Consider the following 20,803-nt stretch of genomic DNA (forward strand, 5'->3'; position numbering starts at 1 on the left):
CGCTTGCCGTAGCCACAACAACACTCAAGCTTCGTTGTCCCTGATTTGGGGCTTTTGTTTACTTGAATTGGGGGTTGCTGGGTCCTTCTAGATGGACCCGATTTTTTATTGGGGGTTTTACCCTAAGTTTACCACGAGTTTGCATGAGATAAGATAAAGAAAAATGACGACGTGTACGACTGAGACAGTGGGAGCGTTTAGAGTGAGTTCCCCTAAAGATCAGCTCAAAGAAGTCGTGCACATCCAACAACGCAGGAAAGGGGAAAGAGAGAGACAGACAGCGCGAGAGAGCGCTAGCTATGGCAAGCAAGGCAGCACCTGAATGATCAAGCTGGAAAGATAATGGACCACCGTCTGTACAGTGACACAGCTTCTTGAAATGGGGTTGCCCCGATGGAAAAGCCATGGGAACCGAGCATTGCAAGGACTGTAGTCTCTTTGTCACTCGATCATACAGCAGCATGAGAGCGGAGGGCAAAATTAAGCCCCTCCTTGTTGCGGCCATGCGAGGCGGCCTTCTTCCCTCTTTAACCAGAAGGAGCCCCAAGTTCATCGTATGCCATTTTGCATCTTTCTGTACGATGTATAATTCTGTAGCTTTTTTTAGCACACAAACTCCTCCTGCCCATGACAATGTTGGTCAAGAGGTCCCCTCTTCTCCTTCCTACATGGCAGGTTTGCACAGCCACTATGGCCCAGGGAAGCTACTTGGCAAGACTGCCCTCATCACTGGAGCTGGCAGGCAAGCTACTTTCCCCCCCCCCCCCCCCCCCCCCCCCCCCCCGCGCGCGGCGCCCCCCACAACAAACAAAAAAACACACACACACACACACACACACACACACACACACACACAAAAAAACACACACGCACCAAAGCACAACAATATCTACGGTAACGTTGCTGCATGACTTGTTATTAGGTTGGACTCATGTTCTCTTTGGTTTTTCTGGAAGCTGCTGTTCAAGTATAATTTTATGATGGAGGCTAACTGGTTTCTATTAACAGGGAATGCAACAGCCTGGGATAGGTCTAGGACATAGATAAGATATGCTACTATCCTTCTCAGAGCCTGCTTGTGACCTATAGAACCAGTGTGCACTATGGAAGCGCTTCCACCAGCTTCAAGTTCCCACACCTACATGTAGGAGATGAGCCTCAGGCAAGCCCTACAACCAAGAGCCCTTTAGGAGCAACTTAGTGTAACAATGCCATTATCTGGTTGAAACCTCCATAGCAGTGTCACCAGTCAGCTTTTGTTTAGTTTCTATACAATCCCATGCATCCTTGAGTTTGGTGATTCTAGGATTTTTTTTTGTCCGGAGTGGGGGGTGAGGAAAAGAGAGAGATGTCAGAATAGTTAGGCATGGATCAGCTGCGGACTCCTCTATTCCAATTTGGCTCGACTCTTGTAGAATCCTTGGCTGCATGAGGATGCCTGCAATATCATATACACATACAACTTGAAGGTGGCAACAATCTCATGCTCCATTTTAATGTGCGAGCTCGGTGGAATTTGAAGTTTTCATCTATACTGAGATTATTGAGAGTCGGAGCTCTCAACCCGATGATCCCTTGACTCGATCTCAGATCTCTTCAAGCTGACTCGAATTTCGATCCTCAAATCCCTCGAGCAGAGGCCGTCACCTTTGTCCCGCTCTTCCTCACCAAACATGAAGGGGTGAAGTTTATAAGAAAACAACATTTCTCGCTCTTTAAGCTGCAGAAGATGCAAAAGATGTAGAAGTTCAAAGTAGGACTTTTACCTGAACTTCATAGAAGCACGAAGATGTATTTGCAAGATAGTTTATAGTGAAAGCGCAAGTCTTTGATAAAAGTTACATCTTTGAGAAATACATAAAATGCATTTTTGCTTTTTTTTTTTCGTGTGAGATATGGATGTGTCTAACGAAGATCGTTTAGTCTTGAGTGTTCGTGAGAGCAGAACCAAGTTTGAAAATTGCTTTGTCTAATGAACTGGTTTTCGTGAACCACCCGGACGGTCGCAAATCGATCTAGTATCAGGTTGTAACTCCTTGTGACAAGTTGATGACGTGGTTGACTGTACGGAATCCCACAATTTGCGTCGACCTGTTGACATGGCACGTTGCATGGATTTTAAGCAATTTGCGCTGAAGTGACACGTGGCACATTGTATGGATTTTTCGCTCTTTATAAGTGCCCCATGGGCCACTCTTTTAGGCATCTGGACGCAGAGCTTGAAGAGCTGGTTCCATTGGGAGTTGTACCAACTTAAAGCAATAATAAAGAAATACTGAAAGGGAAGCTAGTCTTTGGGGCCAATGCATCTAGGCTCGGAACTCCGCCTAGTCGTCTCGTCTCTCTCTCTCTCTCTCTCTCTCTCTCTCTCTCTCTCTCTCTTCTCTCTCTCTCTCAGATATCAAGTGTTTGAAGTATTAAAGTGTGAAGTTTGCATTCATCTCTGTGTTTTCCGTCCGATCCCTCACTGAAAGTGATTACAAAGGTATCAGAGCTCCAGGTGTGTGCTTTTCTGAAAGCACACCAGTCTTATCAAAGAACAGACGGAGCAAGATGGCACTTCCAAATTTTTATCAAAGAATCTTCGTGTCCTTGCCCTGGACTTATTAGCCACTCCCACCCTTAGTCCATCGTGCATTGGGCGCGCTGCCGTCTTCATCGCTCTATCTTAAAAGGGCATAAGCCATAAAGAACCCAAGATCTTATTGACATGGACGGAGAACAGAGAGACTCTACAGGAGTTATGTCATGAAGTGATGATGTGGCATGACCATCTGACAGAGAAATGGCCAAGTGGACAAGGGAAACTGAACGGACTAACTTGAAGAACTTATGAAGCACCGGTTAAAACCCTAAGAGACATATGCTTGAACCCTGAAAGAGATTTTCGTAAAATGTGCTGACATTCTGATGTGGTAGATCGTATAAACACTGACGTGGCAAGGCCGTACGGAGTTTCCGCAATTTGCGCTGAAGGTGCCACATGGCAGGCTGTACGGATTTTCGCAAATTACGTTGGCTACTTTTGGGAATCTTTAGCGCTAGCTTTTGGGGACCAGAGCTTTTGGGTGAAAGTACTTTTGAGTTGATTGCTTTTGGGCATCCCATGTATTGTTTATAAGAGCCCTTGGGGCCTCACTCTGTAGGGTATCTGGATGCAGTTTGAGAGCAGAGGTTCCTCGGGAGTTGTACTTTGCAATGATTAATGATAAAGAAATACCCAAAGGGGCGCCAGGACTTTGAGGCCAATGCCTTTGGGCACGGAACTATGCCGGGCCATGTCGACTCTCTCTCTCTCTCTATTAAAGTTCAATGATTTTGAAGTTTCAACTCTCTATTATTGCTATTGATTTCTTGCTTGGAGTGTCAATGCCTGTTACAGTGGTATCAGAGCTCAGAAAGATTCTTCTTCTATGGAGGATTCGATCCTTTTTGTAGCACGCAGTTTTTTGTGAGAGATCTTCATGTCCTGACCCCAGACGTATTTGCCTCGCCCACCCTTGTGAGAGATCTTCATGTCTGACCCGGGACGTATTAGCCTCGCCCACCCTTACTTCATCACGGATTGGGCGCGCTCCCGTCTTCATCGTTTTGTCTTACATGGCATAAGCCATAAAGAACCCCATATCACACATGGGTTTTGTGGAGAATCTGATAGAGATAACATCTCTCCGAGGGCAGACAAAGAAAAGTTGAAATCCGGGAAATGAAGAAAAGAATGAAGATTTGAACAAATTCTTGGCGGAAAAGTTTGTCAGAGCGGAGTACAAACGTCAACTGTAGGTTGTTACATGTGTGTGAAGATTGATCCAGTACTCCAAAGACCCGAGACTGGCGAAATACCTGAAGAATTACCCGATTGATGAGATTTACTCTAGATGGCCTATTGAAAAGACAAACGAGTGAAAAAAAAGTGGAACATGTACGCGCAGAAAGAGTTGGATAGAACTCTTGATGAACCAGAGGACCGCCAGAAGATAAGCCAGAGAGTTATAGAGCAGCAGTTGAGCGTGGAAGAAAAGAAAAGACGAAAGCAGGACAAGTACCAGATTTTGTGGGGACCGCAAACCTTGACCAACTGAACAAAAGTACTGAACTTTGCAAAGCATGGGGCAAAGTGCCAAACCAGGAAGTCCTTATCTTCTTTGATGGAGAAGCCAAGGCCCACTTCATTTCGATCGAATTGGCGGCTTGACTTGGAATTGCGCCCGAGGAAATGGGGCCACTGGCCGAGGCTGTTCTAGAGGCACTTGGACGTGTTACCACTACACCTATCATTGGCAAACTACGTTTGCATTGTCCGGGGTATTTAGGGCACGAGGACTTTTACATCATGCCTTTGGAAGGGTGTGACGTTCTCCGAGGAATCCCTTGGTTCCCCAATAACAGTGCCTTAAGGAAGGACATCTTGAAGAATGAGAAGGGCAAAGAGATTGTACTTAATGTAAAATTGGAAGATCTCGAAAAAAGAACGACAAGATTTTTTGCAAGCTCAAGTTGAGCGTTTCTCTGAGGGCTTACCAAGCGAGTTATCCCCTTCATCTCCTTAAGATCACACAATTGATTTGATTCTTGGTAGTACATCACCGAACCGACCACCTTACAGAGATAGCCGAGCCCAAAATAAAGAAATAATGAACCAGAACAGATTATCGATGATAAACTCAACAGACTTAAGGATTTTACTTGCTTTAGCCAAATTGATTCGACGAGTGGTTATCATCAGATCCAAATTGCTCGTGGAGACGCCTACAAGACAGCTTTCAGGACAACTTTTGAGTTTGTATAAATATCTAGTGATGCCATTTGGCCATATGAATGCTTCGGCTACATTCAACCGCATGATGGATGGGATTTTCAGAGAGTACCGATCGTTTGTGGGCACTTTCTTTGATGACATTATCTTCTCCTTCAAGAATGAAGCAGAACACAGACACCACCTATTGTAGGTTTTCCAGGCACTGCGGAAGCATAAATTGGTCATAAATGCGAAAAAGAGTGAGTTTTTTCTTATCCGAGATAAATTTCTTGGGACACTTCGTCTTAGCTGAAGGTGTAACTATGTCAGAGTTTGTAAATAATTAATGTATTTACGAGAAAGAATTATCTAATTAGTTGTGTGCACATTAGAATAGATCTAGCAATTCTGGGGCCTCAAGTGCGCCCAAGTTCGGGCCAGAGCACCTTAGGGAGACCCTAGCAAAAAATACCCTGAAGCCCTAGTGATTGGGAAATCGGGTCTTCAATGAAGCGGTAGATAGTAGCCTCAGATTTCAGGCTCAGAAAATTACGCGCTCTAGTGCAAGCATAAGAATGAGATTGGGTCCTTAGAACAATAATCCTAAGGCGTGAATTATTTTACGGCCTTAGGATAAGTCAATTAAAGTATTTTTAAATTGTTTATGTTGGACCAAATGGTCGGACAAGTGCAAATAGGTAATGCCAAAGCAGTGCTGGTACGGCATTGCGCTGGGGAGCAGTTAACATTTTCATTGGTTGCATCTATGTGTGTAGTTGTAGTTCAGTTTGCACATTTCATTAATAGTTTGTGAGCTTTTAAATGTGAAAGTTGAAGGGTTTTTACATTATTTCTCAGTGTTGGCAAAGCTCCTACTGTAACATTTAATGGCCTAAAATCTTATGTGTAGCGGAATTTAGCATGAACATAGTGGGCATTCCATTAGAGTTGATTCCTAATGAGAATTACAAGAGTGCTTGGGTGGAGAGAGCAACAAAAAGCATAACACCTAGTTAGATAGCATCGACAATACTTTCAAAAGAGAGCAATTAAGCTATTGACAACAGTTGAGGACCGGATTTGCATGGAGCCGGTCCCCCCTCCAAAAGGCTTTGTATTATGGTTTCTCCCATCAAGAGAGACATTGTACAATACAATTCTTTGTGTTCCTTCAAGACTAGCTAGTGCAATGAAGATGGAAGCTTCATACACCAAGCAAAACACTTAATCAAACACAACTTGAATTATCCCCGTTCTCAGACCCAAGACCTCACACACCTTCGAAGATGGTGAGAGCTAGCAGGGTATGAGAGTAGATTGAGAGGAAAAAGAAGTAACTTACGAGAAAGAAGTACATCTCCTCACATAATCACTCATATTAGCATAGCTTAGCTTAGTAATTAGCTTGGTAGAGAAGATGAGCATGCATTGAAGCTTGGCTCTTGGTTGGATTTGCATCCACATGCCAAGAGAGTGTTGATGTAGGCTTCTATCTCACAAGCTTGGAGTAGGTGATGAGCTCTCCATTAAAGCTTGGGAGGAGATAGAGTGGTTTCCCTTCACACATGGTCAAGTGTGAGAGTGTGTGTGTCAATGCCAAGCAAAAATCAGCCCCCTCTCTCTCTTGGGCGAGCCCTAGCTGCTAAATAAGTCTGGCCTTTGCCTCATTGGACCTCCCCGGGTCAAGCCAATAGGAATTAAGCAGCATAAGTGATAGCCTTTAGACATGTGTCCCCCTTTCCCCTTTTGTGAGAGCTTTAGGTAATTAAATAATTAAACTAAACTCTCATTGGACCCCTTTGCCTCCTGGCCAATAGGAATCAGGCAAGCCATGGGGCTCTTGAATGCTCATTGGACCCCTTGGGAGACTGCCCAATAGTCTTCTAGGAGACTTAATTCTCATTGGTTTCTTTTATTAAATGTTTTTAAATTAATTAAACTAGATTTACTCTAGCTTAATTCTCATTGGTCCACTTCAAGGGTCTTCCAATAGGAATTGGGCACACCTTGTGGGCATCTGGCCTAGGGAGCTGACATGTGTCCCTCATTCCCTTTGTGTAAAGAGAGCCTGTGTGTGTGTGTGTGGCTTTCTCTCTCATCCCCTAGCTTTGGGGCTCGCCCCCTCCCATGTAGGGATGTGCAAAGACTTTTTAGGGCACACACTAAGCATCCAATTTTCCCTAGGGTTGACCTTTGGACACAACCTTTGAATTTTGGAACCTTAGCATTTTGGAAGTCTTAATGGGCTGAACCTTAGGGTCTTTTTGGCCCATTGTTTCACATGGCTCTTTTGCAGATGGCCCCCCCTTTGGATCCCTATTTTCCCTCCTTTGGATCCCTACTGTGGCCGGTCTGCTAGCTTAACCAATATTCTAGCTTTTTCTCCCTTGGCACTTCCCCACATTAAATGATCAGTTTAATATGAGAAAATCATTTAGGAGAATTAGATATTGATTATTATGACATTACCTCTCTCTTGAAATCATAGTCGTCCTCGACTATGGTGTAGAGAAGATAAAGCATATGTATGAGTCCTTTTCTTTAGCGGGTAGAGGATCCCTATGTTACCCTACGACATCATTCCATAATGGATGACTAGTCCATTTGGCGCTTGAGAGCCTGAGGCTGCCGCAAGCATGTCTGCACATTAGTCCTATCAGTTTTCCATAGTAGAGTGACAAGCTCTACTTTGGTGTTTGGGAGACGTCGTCCCCACAAACTTGATCTTAAGCATGCATACTACTTCATTTTTGTGCACAAATAAAGAAAAAGAGAGTCTTATAAGACAAAAATTTTTGTTCATTTTTATCATTTTGTACATTTGCTTACTCTTGGGAAACATTGTAAGCATTGACAAGGTTTAGGTTATCCTTTAATTGTATGCCTTGCATCCATCTAGCATCTTCAAAAGGATAATTCTTAAACTTAATAAGATATCGTCTGATAGTCTTACCGCCTCTCAATACCTTGTCTTCATGTCGGAGAATGGACTCGGGCTGCAGCACCTCCTCGTGGTCCTCGATCTCCGGTGGGTCTTCAATAGTTGGTTCTTGAGGTGGCTCTCCTTTGTAAGGCTTTAAGAGGCTCACGTGAAAAGCATTGTGTATGAGCCAATGATTGGGCAACTTAAGTTGATAGGCCATCTCATTGATTGGCCTAAGAATCTGGAAGGGACCATAGTACCTTTTTGCTAGTTTAGCATAGTACTTTTGGTGGCCCGTAGGATTCTTGCCTGTCGTGTGCCTTAATCGAGCTTTGGGAAACTTTAACAAGACCCAATCGTTTTCTTTAAAGGCTTGGGCTCTTTTGTGCTTGTCAGCAGCAGCCTTTTGCCTTTGCTGTGAGATAGAGATAGCATCCTTAATCTTTTGGAAAGATTCTTGTAGGTCTCGGCTATACTCATCTGCAGCGAAGATCTTCCCATGTACCTTAAGTAGCAAGGGACTTTTTGATCTTCCCTCAATTACCTCGAAAGGTGCTTTTCCCGTGGAAGTATGTATAGTGTTATTGTAAGCATACTCTACTAAGGGTAAGTACTTCTCCCATTGGGATCTTTGATCTACTTCCGTTACATAGGCTTTTAGTAGATCGAGAATGGTTAGGTTAGCTATTTCACTTTGGCCATCAGTTTGTGGATGATAGGCCGAAGAGAAATTTAGCCTTGTTCCTAAATTCTCAAAGAGACCCTTCCAGAAATTACTGGTCATTCTAGGATCTCTGTCCGACACTATGGACATTGGCAAGCCATGGTACTTGAAAATTTGTGAAATGAAGAGGGTTGCCATTTGATGGGCTTTGATAGTCTTTTTGACAGGTATAAAATGAGCTTGTTTACTCAACCTGTCTACTATCGTCCATATTCCCGTATTCCCATGGATAGACTTAGGCAATCCAAAGATAAAATCCATGGATATGCTCTCCCACGGTGAATTAGGGATTGGCAAAGGTTGAAGCAATCCAAGTTGCTTCCCTCTATCAAATTTTGTCTTTTGACATACCACACATTTGGAAACATACTCGTGTATGTTCACTTTCATGGTAGGCCAATAGAAATATGTTTCAATTCCCTTTAGGGTAGACTGAATCCCTCTATGCCCCGCATATGGGGGAGCATGAGATTCATACATTACTTTCTCACGTAGTGAGTTAGTAACGCATAGTCTATTGCCATAGAGAAGATAACCATCTTGTAAAGTAAATGGTTCTTCTTTCTTCCCTAATGCAAGGGCTGAAATCACATCTCTAAAATCGGGATCAATAGCATACTCATCTATCATTGAAGATAGATCATTATGAGTTGCTATGGAAACCGCATTCACTCTCGGTCGTCTTGAGAGTGCATCGGCTACTTGATTATGCTTGCCAGCAATGTGAGCAATATGAAAATGAAATTGCGAAAGGAAATTTGCCCACCTCATTTGTTTGTCGGAAAGCTTGGTCTGCGTCATGAAGTACTTAAGACTTTGGTGATCCGTTCGCAGAATGAAAGGAGTCCCCAATAAATAGTGCTTCCATGAGTCTAAGGCATGTAGAACTGCAAGGAGTTCTTTTTCGTATATTCCTAGAGCTTGCTCAACAGGGTCGAGCCTTCGACTCTCATAGCCTATGGCGTGCCCTTCTTGGAGCAAAACAGCCCCAAGGCAATCACCACAAGCATCACATTGGACCTCAAATGGTTTTGAGAGATCCGGTAGTGTAAGCACAGGTTGAGAGATAAGCTTTTCTTTAAGCTTTTCGAAAGCATTGTTCTCTTTAGCAGACCACGTATACCTAACATTTTTCTTTGTTAGGTCATGTAATGGTCCCGCAATTTGTGAGAACTTTTCTATGAAGCGTCTATAGTATGCACACATACCTATAAAGCTTCTTAGTTCATGAAGATTCCTTGGTTTAGGCCATCCTTTTATTACCTCTAACTTGGATGGATCCATTTGGATTCCATCTTGAGAGATAATGTGACCTAAATATTGAATCTCTTGCAAGAAAAATTCACTTTTCTTTCGATTAACATAAAGTTTATTCTCTCTTAAAACTTGAAATATTACCTGGAGGTGTTGCTTGTGTTCCTCCAATGAATTAGAGTAGATGATAATATCATCAAAGAACACTCCAGTGAAGGTTCGATGAGGCCTGAACAGCTTCTCCATCAAGCGGTTGAATGTGGCTGGTGCATTAGTCAAGCCAAAAGGCATGACAATGTATTCGTAAAGACCAAATGTAGTACGAAATGCGGTCTTTACAATGTCTTGATCAACTATCCTTATTTGATGATAGCCACTTTTTAGGTCAATCCTACTGAAGTAGGTCGATCCTTGTAGCTTATCAAATAGGTCTTCTACCCGTGGAACGGGAAACCTATTCTTGATAGTGATCCTATTTAGTGCTCTATAGTCGACACACATACGATATGTGTCGTCTTTCTTTTGCACTAATAGCACAGGTGAGCAAAATGGAGATGAGCTAGGCCTAACCATGCCCTTCTCAACTAAGTCATGCACTTGCCGCATAATCTCCTCTTGTTGAGCTTGAGAAACTCTATAAGGAGGTTTGTTAGGCGGTGAACTTCCTGGAAGAAGTTCAATTGCATGGTCGTCATTACCTCGTTTAGGAGGTAGCTCACAAGGGATGTCGTCAATAAAAACATCTTGAAACCCCTTGAGAAAATTAGATAACTCTAATTCCTTTTGGTTGCTTTTATTTTCTTTTGTTAAAGCATTAGGTTCATTTTGAAAATCTTTAACAAAAATCATGTACACGGAAATAGAGCTCTTTATTGACTTGTTGAAAGCTGGTGTATGTACAATGGGAATGGTGTTACCCATCTCCTTAGCATCTATATACATGTCCTTTTCCCTGAACTTAAAGGAGATTCTCCTTTCAGGAAATTTAACATGGGCAGCCAGGCGGTCAAACCATGGTGCCCCTAGGATTACATCCTCATGCTTGAGAGGAGAGATAAAGAAGTCCTCTTTGTCCACATAGCCTTGGACATGAAGCCTCAATTTCCCGATTAAGGGAGTAACTGAAGCTTCTTGCCCCTTGAAGGCACTGTCTGCGGGTAGGATATCTCCCATCTCGTAGGATTGTATGCCTAGCTTGGTGGCTAACTCCATAGATATGAAATTGTGAGTAGAACCAGGGTCAAAGAGAATAAAAGCATCATGTTCTCTTACCTTTCCCCAAGCATGGCATAGAGGAGATCCTTTGTGGTGAGTTTGGTGAATCTCCTCCTCTTGGATTTCAACCAAAGAAGCTCTAGGAGGATCTTGGCGGTTGTTCTTTTGGGGACAAGCGCGGTACGCATGCCCTTGTTCGCCGCACTTGAAACACCGGTTATCTTTACGATAACGCTCAAGCTCTTCAGGAGAGAGTTTATTCTTTCCTTTGTAAACTCCCTTCTCTTTAGCTTTGTTGGAATTGCCCTTAGGAGACTTTTGGACATTGTCCTTCCCCTTAGGCTCATTGGAACCCTTGTTTTCCGGGGGTTTATTATTTCTTTTACCCCCCGTTTGGAAATTGATTCGCGAGGCCACCATAGTATGGTGTATTACCGCCGATATGGTACGTGGCCTTTGGGAGTTGACATACTCCGCCATTTCTTCGGTTAAGCCCGCACAAAATTGTTGCTTTTGCTCTCCAAAATCCAACCCTTTGAAGACAGTGGCTTTGAGTTGGAGGTCCCAAAACTTGTCTACATATTTGTGGATGGATTCATTGGGAGAGAGCTTTAAGCTTCGCAATTCGGTGAGTACTTTGTCTTTGGCATCGGTGGCCAAAAACTGCTTCATAATGGAAGCTCTTAAAGCCTTCCATGTTCGTGGAGCTTCACCGTTGGCTCGTAGGCTAGACCACCATTGTCTGGCGGACTTTTGAAAGTGCATAGCTACATGGCGTAGCTTAGAGGACTCCGTGAAGCCCTCATCTCCAAACGCTGCATCGAATTGCTGGATAAAGGCCAAAACTTTGTCTGTAGCACCAAAGGTGTCATCATAGGTAAGGAAAGAGATGCTCTTCCCTCCCTCTTTGAATTTCTTCAGTTTGGACGACCTCTTCCATGCGGCATAGGATTTCCTATGGCCTCTTCTTTTTGATGGTTCAAAAGTTGCACCATCACTTTCTTCAGAAGATGAAGAATTTGAAGAAGGTGGAGAAGAGGGTGACCTCTTTCTCGCCTTTTTCTTGTCTTGATCTTTGTCGTCTTCACCATAGCTTTCATAAGAGGAAGAGAATGAAGAAGATGGAGAAGAGGGTGTCCTCTTTCTCGCCTTTTTCTTCTCTTGCTTTTTATCATCCCTCTTTGAATTATGGCGTGGAGAAGGGTGTGATGGTCTTCTCCGCTTTGGTGGTGATGGAGAGCGTTTAGCCCGCCGTCTTCGTGGAGCCATCTCCGCCGAGGTGGCGGGAGACTCGCTTCTTTCTCGTTCCTTCGGTGGAGGCTCTTGAGTTCTCCTTTGGGAAGGAGATGCATCATCAAGAAGTAAGTTCTTGAGCCCTTCATATGGATTCTCTTCTTCTTCCCGAATCGGAGAGAGACCTCTTTTGGTAGTCTCACAAGGAGGCTTCCTAGGTGTTCTCTCGTCATGGTGATGAGCTTGGAGAATCCCGTGAGCACGAAGCTGCCGTTGCACTTCACTTTGGAGAGATGGATTGCCCATGGCTTGTTGAAGCCTAGAAACAAGATAGTTAACAAGCATTGAAGCATCATTAGTAGCTTGCTCATGAGCAAAATCAAAGTTATCAACATTAATTTCACTCTCTTTACTATTGTCAGCCATTCTAACAACTTTTAGGTGTAAACTTTTTAGGTGTACTTTGGCACTTCAAGCCCTAGTTGCTACTCCTCTTTACCCCTTTAGAAAAAGCACTCAAGCTACTGTACCCGCGGCTCGAATACCATTAATTGCAAGGAATAGAAGAGAGGGTCTTTCGTCACCAAAACAGCACCGGCTCCTGTCAAGCTTCTAATAGCTCAATAGTGGTTAAGCCGTAGGCAAGCCCCGTAGGACTCCACTATTAAGACCATAGCTCTCGACGGTGATGCACCGTTAACTGCACAAAGGCAGGCGCACTGCAAGGCTGAAAAATCCCTATTCTACTTACTCACAGGCAATTAATAATACCAACCATTTGTAGCTAGCTTGAGGACCTCCCTTCTTGAGCAAGAAAAGAGAAACCTTGAGCTCTGATACCAATGTAACATTTAATGGCCTAAAATCTTATGTGTAGCGGAAATTAGCATGAATATAGTGGGCATTCCATTAGAGTTGATTCCTAATGAGAATTACAAGAGTGCTTGGGTGGAGAGAGCAACAAAAAGCATAACACCTAGTTAGATAGCATCGACAATACTTTCAAAAGAGAGAGCAATTAAGCTATTGACAACAGTTGAGGACCGGATTTGCATGGAGCCGGTCCCCCCTCCAAAAGGCTTTGTATTATGGTTTCTCCCATCAAGAGAGACATTGTACAATACAATTCTTTGTGTTCCTTCAAGACTAGCTAGTGCAATGAAGATGGAAGCTTCATACACCAAGCAAAACACTTAATCAAACACAACTTGAATTATCCCCGTTCTCAGACCCAAGACCTCACACACCTTCGAAGATGGTGAGAGCTAGCAGGGTATGAGAGTAGATTGAGAGGAAAAAGAAGTAACTTACGAGAAAGAAGTACATCTCCTCACATAATCACTCATATTAGCATAGCTTAGCTTAGTAATTAGCTTGGTAGAGAAGATGAGCATGCATTGAAGCTTGGCTCTTGGTTGGATTTGCATCCACATGCCAAGAGAGTGTTGATGTAGGCTTCTATCTCACAAGCTTGGAGTAGGTGATGAGCTCTCCATTAAAGCTTGGGAGGAGATAGAGTGGTTTCCCTTCACACATGGTCAAGTGTGAGAGTGTGTGTGTCAATGCCAAGCAAAAATCAGCCCCCTCTCTCTCTTGGGCGAGCCCTAGCTGCTAAATAAGTCTGGCCTTTGCCTCATTGGACCTCCCCGGGTCAAGCCAATAGGAATTAAGCAGCATAAGTGATAGCCTTTAGACATGTGTCCCCCTTTCCCCTTTTGTGAGAGCTTTAGGTAATTAAATAATTAAACTAAACTCTCATTGGACCCCTTTGCCTCCTGGCCAATAGGAATCAGGCAAGCCATGGGGCTCCTGAATGCTCATTGGACCCCTTGGGAGACTGCCCAATAGTCTTCTAGGAGACTTAATTCTCATTGGTTTCTTTTATTAAATGTTTTTAAATTAATTAAACTAGATTTACTCTAGCTTAATTCTCATTGGTCCACTTCAAGGGTCTTCCAATAGGAATTGGGCACACCTTGTGGGCATCTGGCCTAGGGAGCTGACATGTGTCCCTCATTCCCTTTGTGTAAAGAGAGCCTGTGTGTGTGTGTGTGGCTTTCTCTCTCATCCCCTAGCTTTGGGGCTCGCCCCCTCCCATGTAGGGATGTGCAAAGACTTTTTAGGGCACACACTAAGCATCCAATTTTCCCTAGGGTTGACCTTTGGACACAACCTTTGCATTTTGGAACCTTAGCATTTTGGAAGTCTTAATGGGCTGAACCTTAGGGTCTTTTTGGCCCATTGTTTCACATGGCTCTTTTGCAGATGGCCCCCCCTTTGGATCCCTATTTTCCCTCCTTTGGATCCCTACTGTGGCCGGTCTGCTAGCTTAACCAATATTCTAGCTTTTTCTCCCTTGGCACTTCCCCACATTAAATGATCAGTTTAATATGAGAAAATCATTTAGGAGAATTAGATATTGATTATTATGACACCTACCCCCCCTATTGTGAGTATGCTCTACGCATTGGAGCTCTCCATGGAAGCTTGAGAGCAGCCCCTTGCGACATGTGGTGGCGTGCTCCCATTGTCTAGAACAAGGGTTCTCATAGCCATAGCCAACTTTTGGTGAAGTTTCATTGTGAGAAGTTGCAGCAGGCACTCTCTTCGTAGAGTGTGGTGGCTGTAAATTCTCTGTTTTCAGCCCCTAATAATCTCTTTTAGGGTGAATTTCAGCAAAATACATGTAGAATCTAGTTCTTCTCTACCTATACCACGCATACACAAAGTTTGGTACAATTCCATCACGGAAAAGGTCTGTATTTCGGCTTTGGAAGGAGCTCAGGTAACATTTTCAGGTTATGTGCAGAAAATTACAGCAAGCATGTGTGCGTGTATTTTGCGTTAGCGGAAGTTATGCAATGTAAGACGCTTTGTAGATGATCCTTTTGTCCCTGACATTCCTTCTTTTCAAGATTTTATGTACTTGAATTCGATTTCTGTAGGCGGAGGAATTTATCCGAAGGAGTTTTGTGAACTTAATTATACCACAAATAGTGATTGTTGTGCCTTTTTAGACCTTAAGATTTTTCAGACTCCCTTGGGATTAGAAGTAGATATCTATGATAAGCGCCTTGAACCAGAATATGCCAATCTAAAAATCATCCGTATGCCTCACATTTCTTCGAACATTTGTCTTTGTAGCTAAGTATGGTGTCATTTGCTCTCAACGATTTAGATTTTCTCGTTTTTGTTCTAGTAAATCTGCTTTTGTTGTTGAATCTTGCCATCTTATTTCTTTACTAGTTGAAAAAGGATACTCATTCAAAAGAATCATGAAAAATGTTCGTTCATTTTTGCATCGGAGTAAGATTATTTTTAATGTTTCTTCCTTTGGAATGTTCAAGATAATCAGTAGTAAATTCAATAGAAGTGGGGAGCTAAAAGCCCACTTATTGTTTGACTTAATAACACCTTATGTTGTTGTTTTGATCTTTAGCGCTTCTAGTACTTTTACTATAGCTTGACATATGCTAGCCTTTATCATGGCTGAGTATGCCCATCACCTTCGGAGGGTGATGGAAATTCAACTCGTTGGTTTTGTAGAGTACGTTTAAAGCATGAATGACCTCTATATAAACGTGCACCTACTCTTGGTGCGTTCTCCGTAAGGCCCCCCAAGAGGCCTAATAGAGGCTTTAGGCTAGACCCGAGAGCCCGGAGATCCATCAACCGAAGACGGGAAGCGTGGAAGTCTCTGCGGGATGCAGAGAGTGATTCCTCTAGGGAAGATAGGGCGTGGAGGAAGTTTGTTGAATGCCGAAAAGAGGCGCGAGCTGGAACGAAGAGAAGCGAGAGAGAGGCTCTCAAACGATTCATGCTCAAGAGCGTCGAATTGGCAAGACGCAAGGAATGGTATGCTTGGTGGAAGCATATGAAAGCTGTTCTAGGGGGGAGCAGAAAAGGAGGGCCCGCTCAACCCCTAAGAGACCAGAACGGCGAGCTGCAGGCGGACGAAGAGAAGATCCGAGACATTTGGAAGGATCATGCTTCTCGCGTCTTCGCCGATCCCTCCGGACACAGCAAGGACCCAGAACACTGGCAAAATCATGCTGTGCGACTTTGGCCTAGAATAGAGGACATCAATGACTCTATTAAATGGACTGAAGTTCGAGAGGTATGCCGCAAGATCAAGCGGCATAAAGCAGCTGGGATAGATGGCATTCCCCCTGAATTTTTCAAGATCCTTATGCAAGACAAGGGAACTAGATCAGATCGATTTAAACCAAATACAGACATGGGAAGAGCAGTCTTCAAACTGCTATGTACTTGGTTTGATTCAGGGAAGTTGCCGGAGGCATCATCTACCTCGGTAGTGGTGTATATCCCGAAGAAGAGTGATCTTTCTAATCCGGACAACTACAGAGGGATTTCTCTGATTCCAATCTCTCTGAAGCTCTTGACCTCACTTGTGATCAATAGGATCTCAGTGAAACTTGAGGAAAGAAACTTCTTCTTGCGTGGTCAAGCCGGATTTCGGACTCAGGAGGAGTGTGTGGCACAAGTGATTGCCTTGAAAGAGATTGTGCTCAGACGAAAGGTTGTTAAGAAACCGACGTTTGCGGCATATATTGACTTTGAAAAGGCGTACGATACAGTGCCACACGAGGCGCTCTTTTTAAAGATGGAAGCCATATGGATTGGAGGTCGTTGCTTGAATTTCTTTCGAGCCTTGTACCAATCCTCCAAGGTCAGAGTGCGGGTGGGAGCGAAGTTGAGTGAGGAGGTCCAAATCGCCCGTGGCGTGCGTCAAGGGTGTCCCGCGTCGCCTACTCTCTTTAACATATTCATTAATGACATCTTGGATGAGAGTGCGACTGACCTTGGGGTGGCTATTCCAGGCCTACTCCTGAAGATCCAAGGCCTGCTTTTTGCAGATGATTTAGTTTTATTTGCGGAGTCTAAGGAGGAGTTACAGGCTAGTTTAGATAGATTGCATAGTTGGGCGGAGAAGTGGGGGATGAAGTTCGGCATAAAGAAATGCCAGGCGACCGTGTTCAACGGGGACCTTGAGGAGCTTATTGCCTTCAAACCCCACATCGGACCTGAGGAGATTCAGGTAGCTTCGGAATATAGATACTTGGGCATCTTAATAGACAGCGAAGTCTCGATCGACACTATCCTTAAAGATAGGATTGAGAGCGCACGTAAGTCCTTATATGCTCATAAACACCTTCTATGCTCTAAGAAAATTCCGATGTGGTCAAGGTTGGCCTTTCTCAAGGCGTGCGTCTTTCCAGTGGCGACTTATGGAGCGGAGATTATGGGCTCACATGACATGAGGAAGTTGAACCCATTAGAGACGCTTATAGCAACTGGAATGAGGTGGGTAGTCGGTAAGGCCGCGAAGTCGAGTTCTGTGGCAGCAGCAACTCTTCACCGGGAGTTAGGGCTCCCCCCCGTACCAGCTTACTGTGCAGGACAGAGGGTACGAGCTTTTACCAAGTACGCAGGTCTAAAGACTTGGATTGCAGATTTGGTTAATAATATACCAGAATGGAACCAATTCAAGAAGTGGACCTGGTGTAAAAGGACAAAGTTTTGGGGGCAGAGGTATATCAACGGCGCTTCTGTCGAAACCGCAAGGCAGGAAAGCTGGAAGCTCTGGGAACACTCACATCAATGTGTCTCCCTTGATCCTTATATCGAGAGGAAGTATGAGGACACGCGTGGATACCTTTACAGGCAGAGCATTGGGAAGAACCCCGGTGGGATGGAGGAGAAAGTCTTGTTACTAGCAAGAGTGGATGGCTTAAGGCTTAAGGATAAGATTGAACGGGCACAGTCGAGGACTTGCCCGTTATGCGGAATGGAAGAAGGCTCAAGGTCACTTACGCACTTGTTGGTACAGTGCCCTGAGCTGGACAATCTCAGAAGCTCAATACGACCCTGTTTGGAACATGCTAGACGGCTGTTAAACAATCCGAGCGGTGAAGATACCGAAGTGTTACTCCTGGGAGGGGAGATTAGCGGAAAGCGATTGCCAGGATGGGTTGTCCCCCGTGGGGCCCATAATGGTCGTCGTGGACCGCAGCTGAGGAGTGCCTATGCGGATAACGTTGCAGCATTCCTCTGCGGGGCCGTACCGCGATACTACAATGCTCTGGCCCGTGAGGGTGTTGAAAGCTCGTAGGGCTTGTAGTTATTGCGTACGGTGCGGTCCCGCCTAACATGGTCCTGGGGCTTTCCGAGCGGGCCTTGGTGACCATGGTTGGCCGGATCGGGATGCCTCCTTTGAGCCGACGCCCACCTTGGGTATGGCAGTCCTACCGGACATCCGCTGGACGGGGGCCTTTTTCTACCAGGCGAAAATCCTGGAGTACCTGGGCAAGATTCAATACGGTCTGTGAGTTACAAGGGTTTGTCCCTCTCTCTCAGCCTTGGTCCTTAAATGCATCATTGAATTCGTTTGGTGATTTCCCGACGTTACCCTCGGGTGGCGTGACTAACAAGGGAACATGGACTGACTAACATGGCATGAAAAGACTTTTTACTCCCCCGAGGGGGAAACTTGCTTCCATTCCCCGTTGACATGCCACGATACGGCATGGAAGCGCTTTTCCCTTTGTCGGCAAGTCCGCAAGGTAATTTGTCTTTGACTCGTTTGCGCGCACGCGAAGCAAAGGCAGCTCCTTGCTGGCTTACCGGCTCTAGCCCAAAAAAGTAAAAAGTAAAAAAACTCTTGGGCACTGCGGACATAAGTAGGGATGTCATAGCTGTTGTCCAAGCTATGCATGATAAAGGTGATAATCTTATTCTTCCTGTTTGGACAAGCAGCGAAGTTGAGATCAAATATTGTCAAGTTTGGTTCTTTGCTCTTCGTAGGTTTGTAGTAGTATTCATTTTTTGATTTCGTATTTAGCTTACCCGAGGACTTAAGAATGTGTTCCGTTAGAAGTTGTTGTGTGAAGTTTAATTTCTAGGATTAAGTTTTTAAGATGTCTAATCCATTTTTGCTTAAAGTTGAGTACTTGTTTTAAGCCAAGTAAGTTGCATCAACTTATTTTACATATGCCTTTTCTAAAAACATTTTTAAGTTAATAATGTTTTGTTTTATCTAGTTTTGTTTCGTAGTAAACAAAGTGATTTAGTTTGTTTGTTTGTTTATTTTTGTTTTTCTTTTCTTTTCTTGTGTCCCTTGCTTTTATAGTTTTATGAGTGATTTATTCCCTCTTATAATTCGTGAGTTCAGACTATTCTGAACTAATGAAGATATATCTCATTTTCGAGAGCTTTTGTTGAGTTTTGTGGAAGATAAGACTCTCGTTTTCGAGAGCTTTCCCAAAACTCATAGCAGAGGGAAAATCCTCTCAGTATTCAGAGAGTAGCTTTCGCACTCTCTCAGTCAGAAGCTGAAAAGAAAGAATAGAGGATGGGCTATTGCTCCGTTCCTGTGCTTGTAAAGATTCTCCCTTAGTGATAAAGATAATCTCTTTATGGAGGGGGGACCAACCCATCTTCTGGTCCCCAATGAAGTGTCAAGCTTTCTCTCTCTCTCCAATTCTCTTGAGTATTTGAAGTATAATTAAAAGTCAGTTTTCGCTTCCGTATTTTTGTGAGAGTGGTATCAGAGCAAGGTCATCTCTCTTCCTTAAGGGATTGACGACTCTTGGAAGACTACAGAAATGGGAGGACGCGAGATAGAGTTCTCTCTCCTTCAACAGCAGGTGGTAGAGTTGCAAAAAGCTCTCCCCCATCCAGAAGTTTAAAAGATTCTCCACACTCTTGAGAAAGGGAACGAGAAAATGCCGATGGGGTCGGGAGAAATCCTGTAGAATCCAAAGACGCAAGAACCAAAGAAAGATCCTTTAATTGGAACTTCTCGCATGCACGAGAGGCAGAGGAAACCTCCAGAACGTCATGTGCGGTTTAATCCAAAGGTTCAAGAGCAGGATCCTCCTGATTCTCCTCAGTTTTCTTTCATGAAGGATCTGGATGACGTAGTCGCTCCAGAAGACACGTTTCTTGACGATCGGTCGCAGCAAGAAGTGCATTCAAGGGAAATGACTCCTGTCCACAAGGAGTCTAAGCATAGAAAGAAGGAGCACCATAAGAGGAAGCACCACATGCAGAAAACATTCAAGGCAGGAGACAAAGATGTAAAATTCGACACCTACAATGGACGGCGTGATAATGACAGTTTGGCTTTCATCTGCCAATTTGAAGTTGCATTTATAGAAGGGAACTTTAAAGAAAGATCCAAGCTTCGCCATGTCAGTATGTACCTGAAAGGCACCGCCAACAGTTGGTGGTTAACCTTGATCTTAGAAAATTGCAAACCCTAGGATTGGACTGTTTTCAAGAAGGAGTTCTACGCATAGTTCCTTCCTCCAGACTATGAGGAAGAGGTAAAGAAAGAATGGGATAGACTCTCACAGTTAGAGAACGAAGCTGTTCCACGTATGTGGATAGGTTTTGGGACGTTCTCTTGAAAGTCACTCCATTCAAGAAGATTGAAGATTTGGAGAAGATGCGCAGTTTTGAAGCAGGATTGCATGAAGCCTTGCAAAATGAGGATGAAGCTTTACCCTCGAGGTAACTTGCAGATACTTATGTAATCAGCTTGCATAGCTGATGGAATACATGACAAGGGTACTCCCAGGAAGATGGAACAAAGCACCTATCATGCCAAGCAGAAGGCTCTCCATGAGTAGCCTACGTCTACTTCTTCTTCTCAAAAGAAGAAAAGAATTCCCTCCGATGTAGAAGCAAAGCC

The 20,803-nt window shown here is 44.0% G+C and overlaps 1 protein-coding gene across 2 annotated transcripts in view; it reads left to right on the forward strand.

Moving 5' to 3' along the window:
* The first annotated feature begins 208 nt into the window (after window positions 1-208).
* The window catches only part of LOC147455748 (uncharacterized), a 46,998-nt gene continuing 26,403 nt past the window's right edge, over window positions 209-20,803 (forward strand). The window contains exon 1 of one of the 2 annotated variants that reach the window (XM_086514430.1): window positions 209-742. In XM_086514430.1, coding sequence (XP_086370556.1) covers window positions 405-742 — 338 coding nt within the window. In that variant the 5' untranslated portion in view covers window positions 209-404. The remainder of the gene's footprint in view (window positions 743-20,803) is intronic. The other variant, XM_086514432.1, reaches the window with a different exon arrangement.

This window comes from Adiantum capillus-veneris, chromosome 6, assembly GCF_014529385.1.
Source record: "Adiantum capillus-veneris isolate H3 chromosome 6, ASM1452938v2, whole genome shotgun sequence".
NCBI classification, from domain to species: Eukaryota; Viridiplantae; Streptophyta; class Polypodiopsida; order Polypodiales; family Pteridaceae; genus Adiantum; species Adiantum capillus-veneris.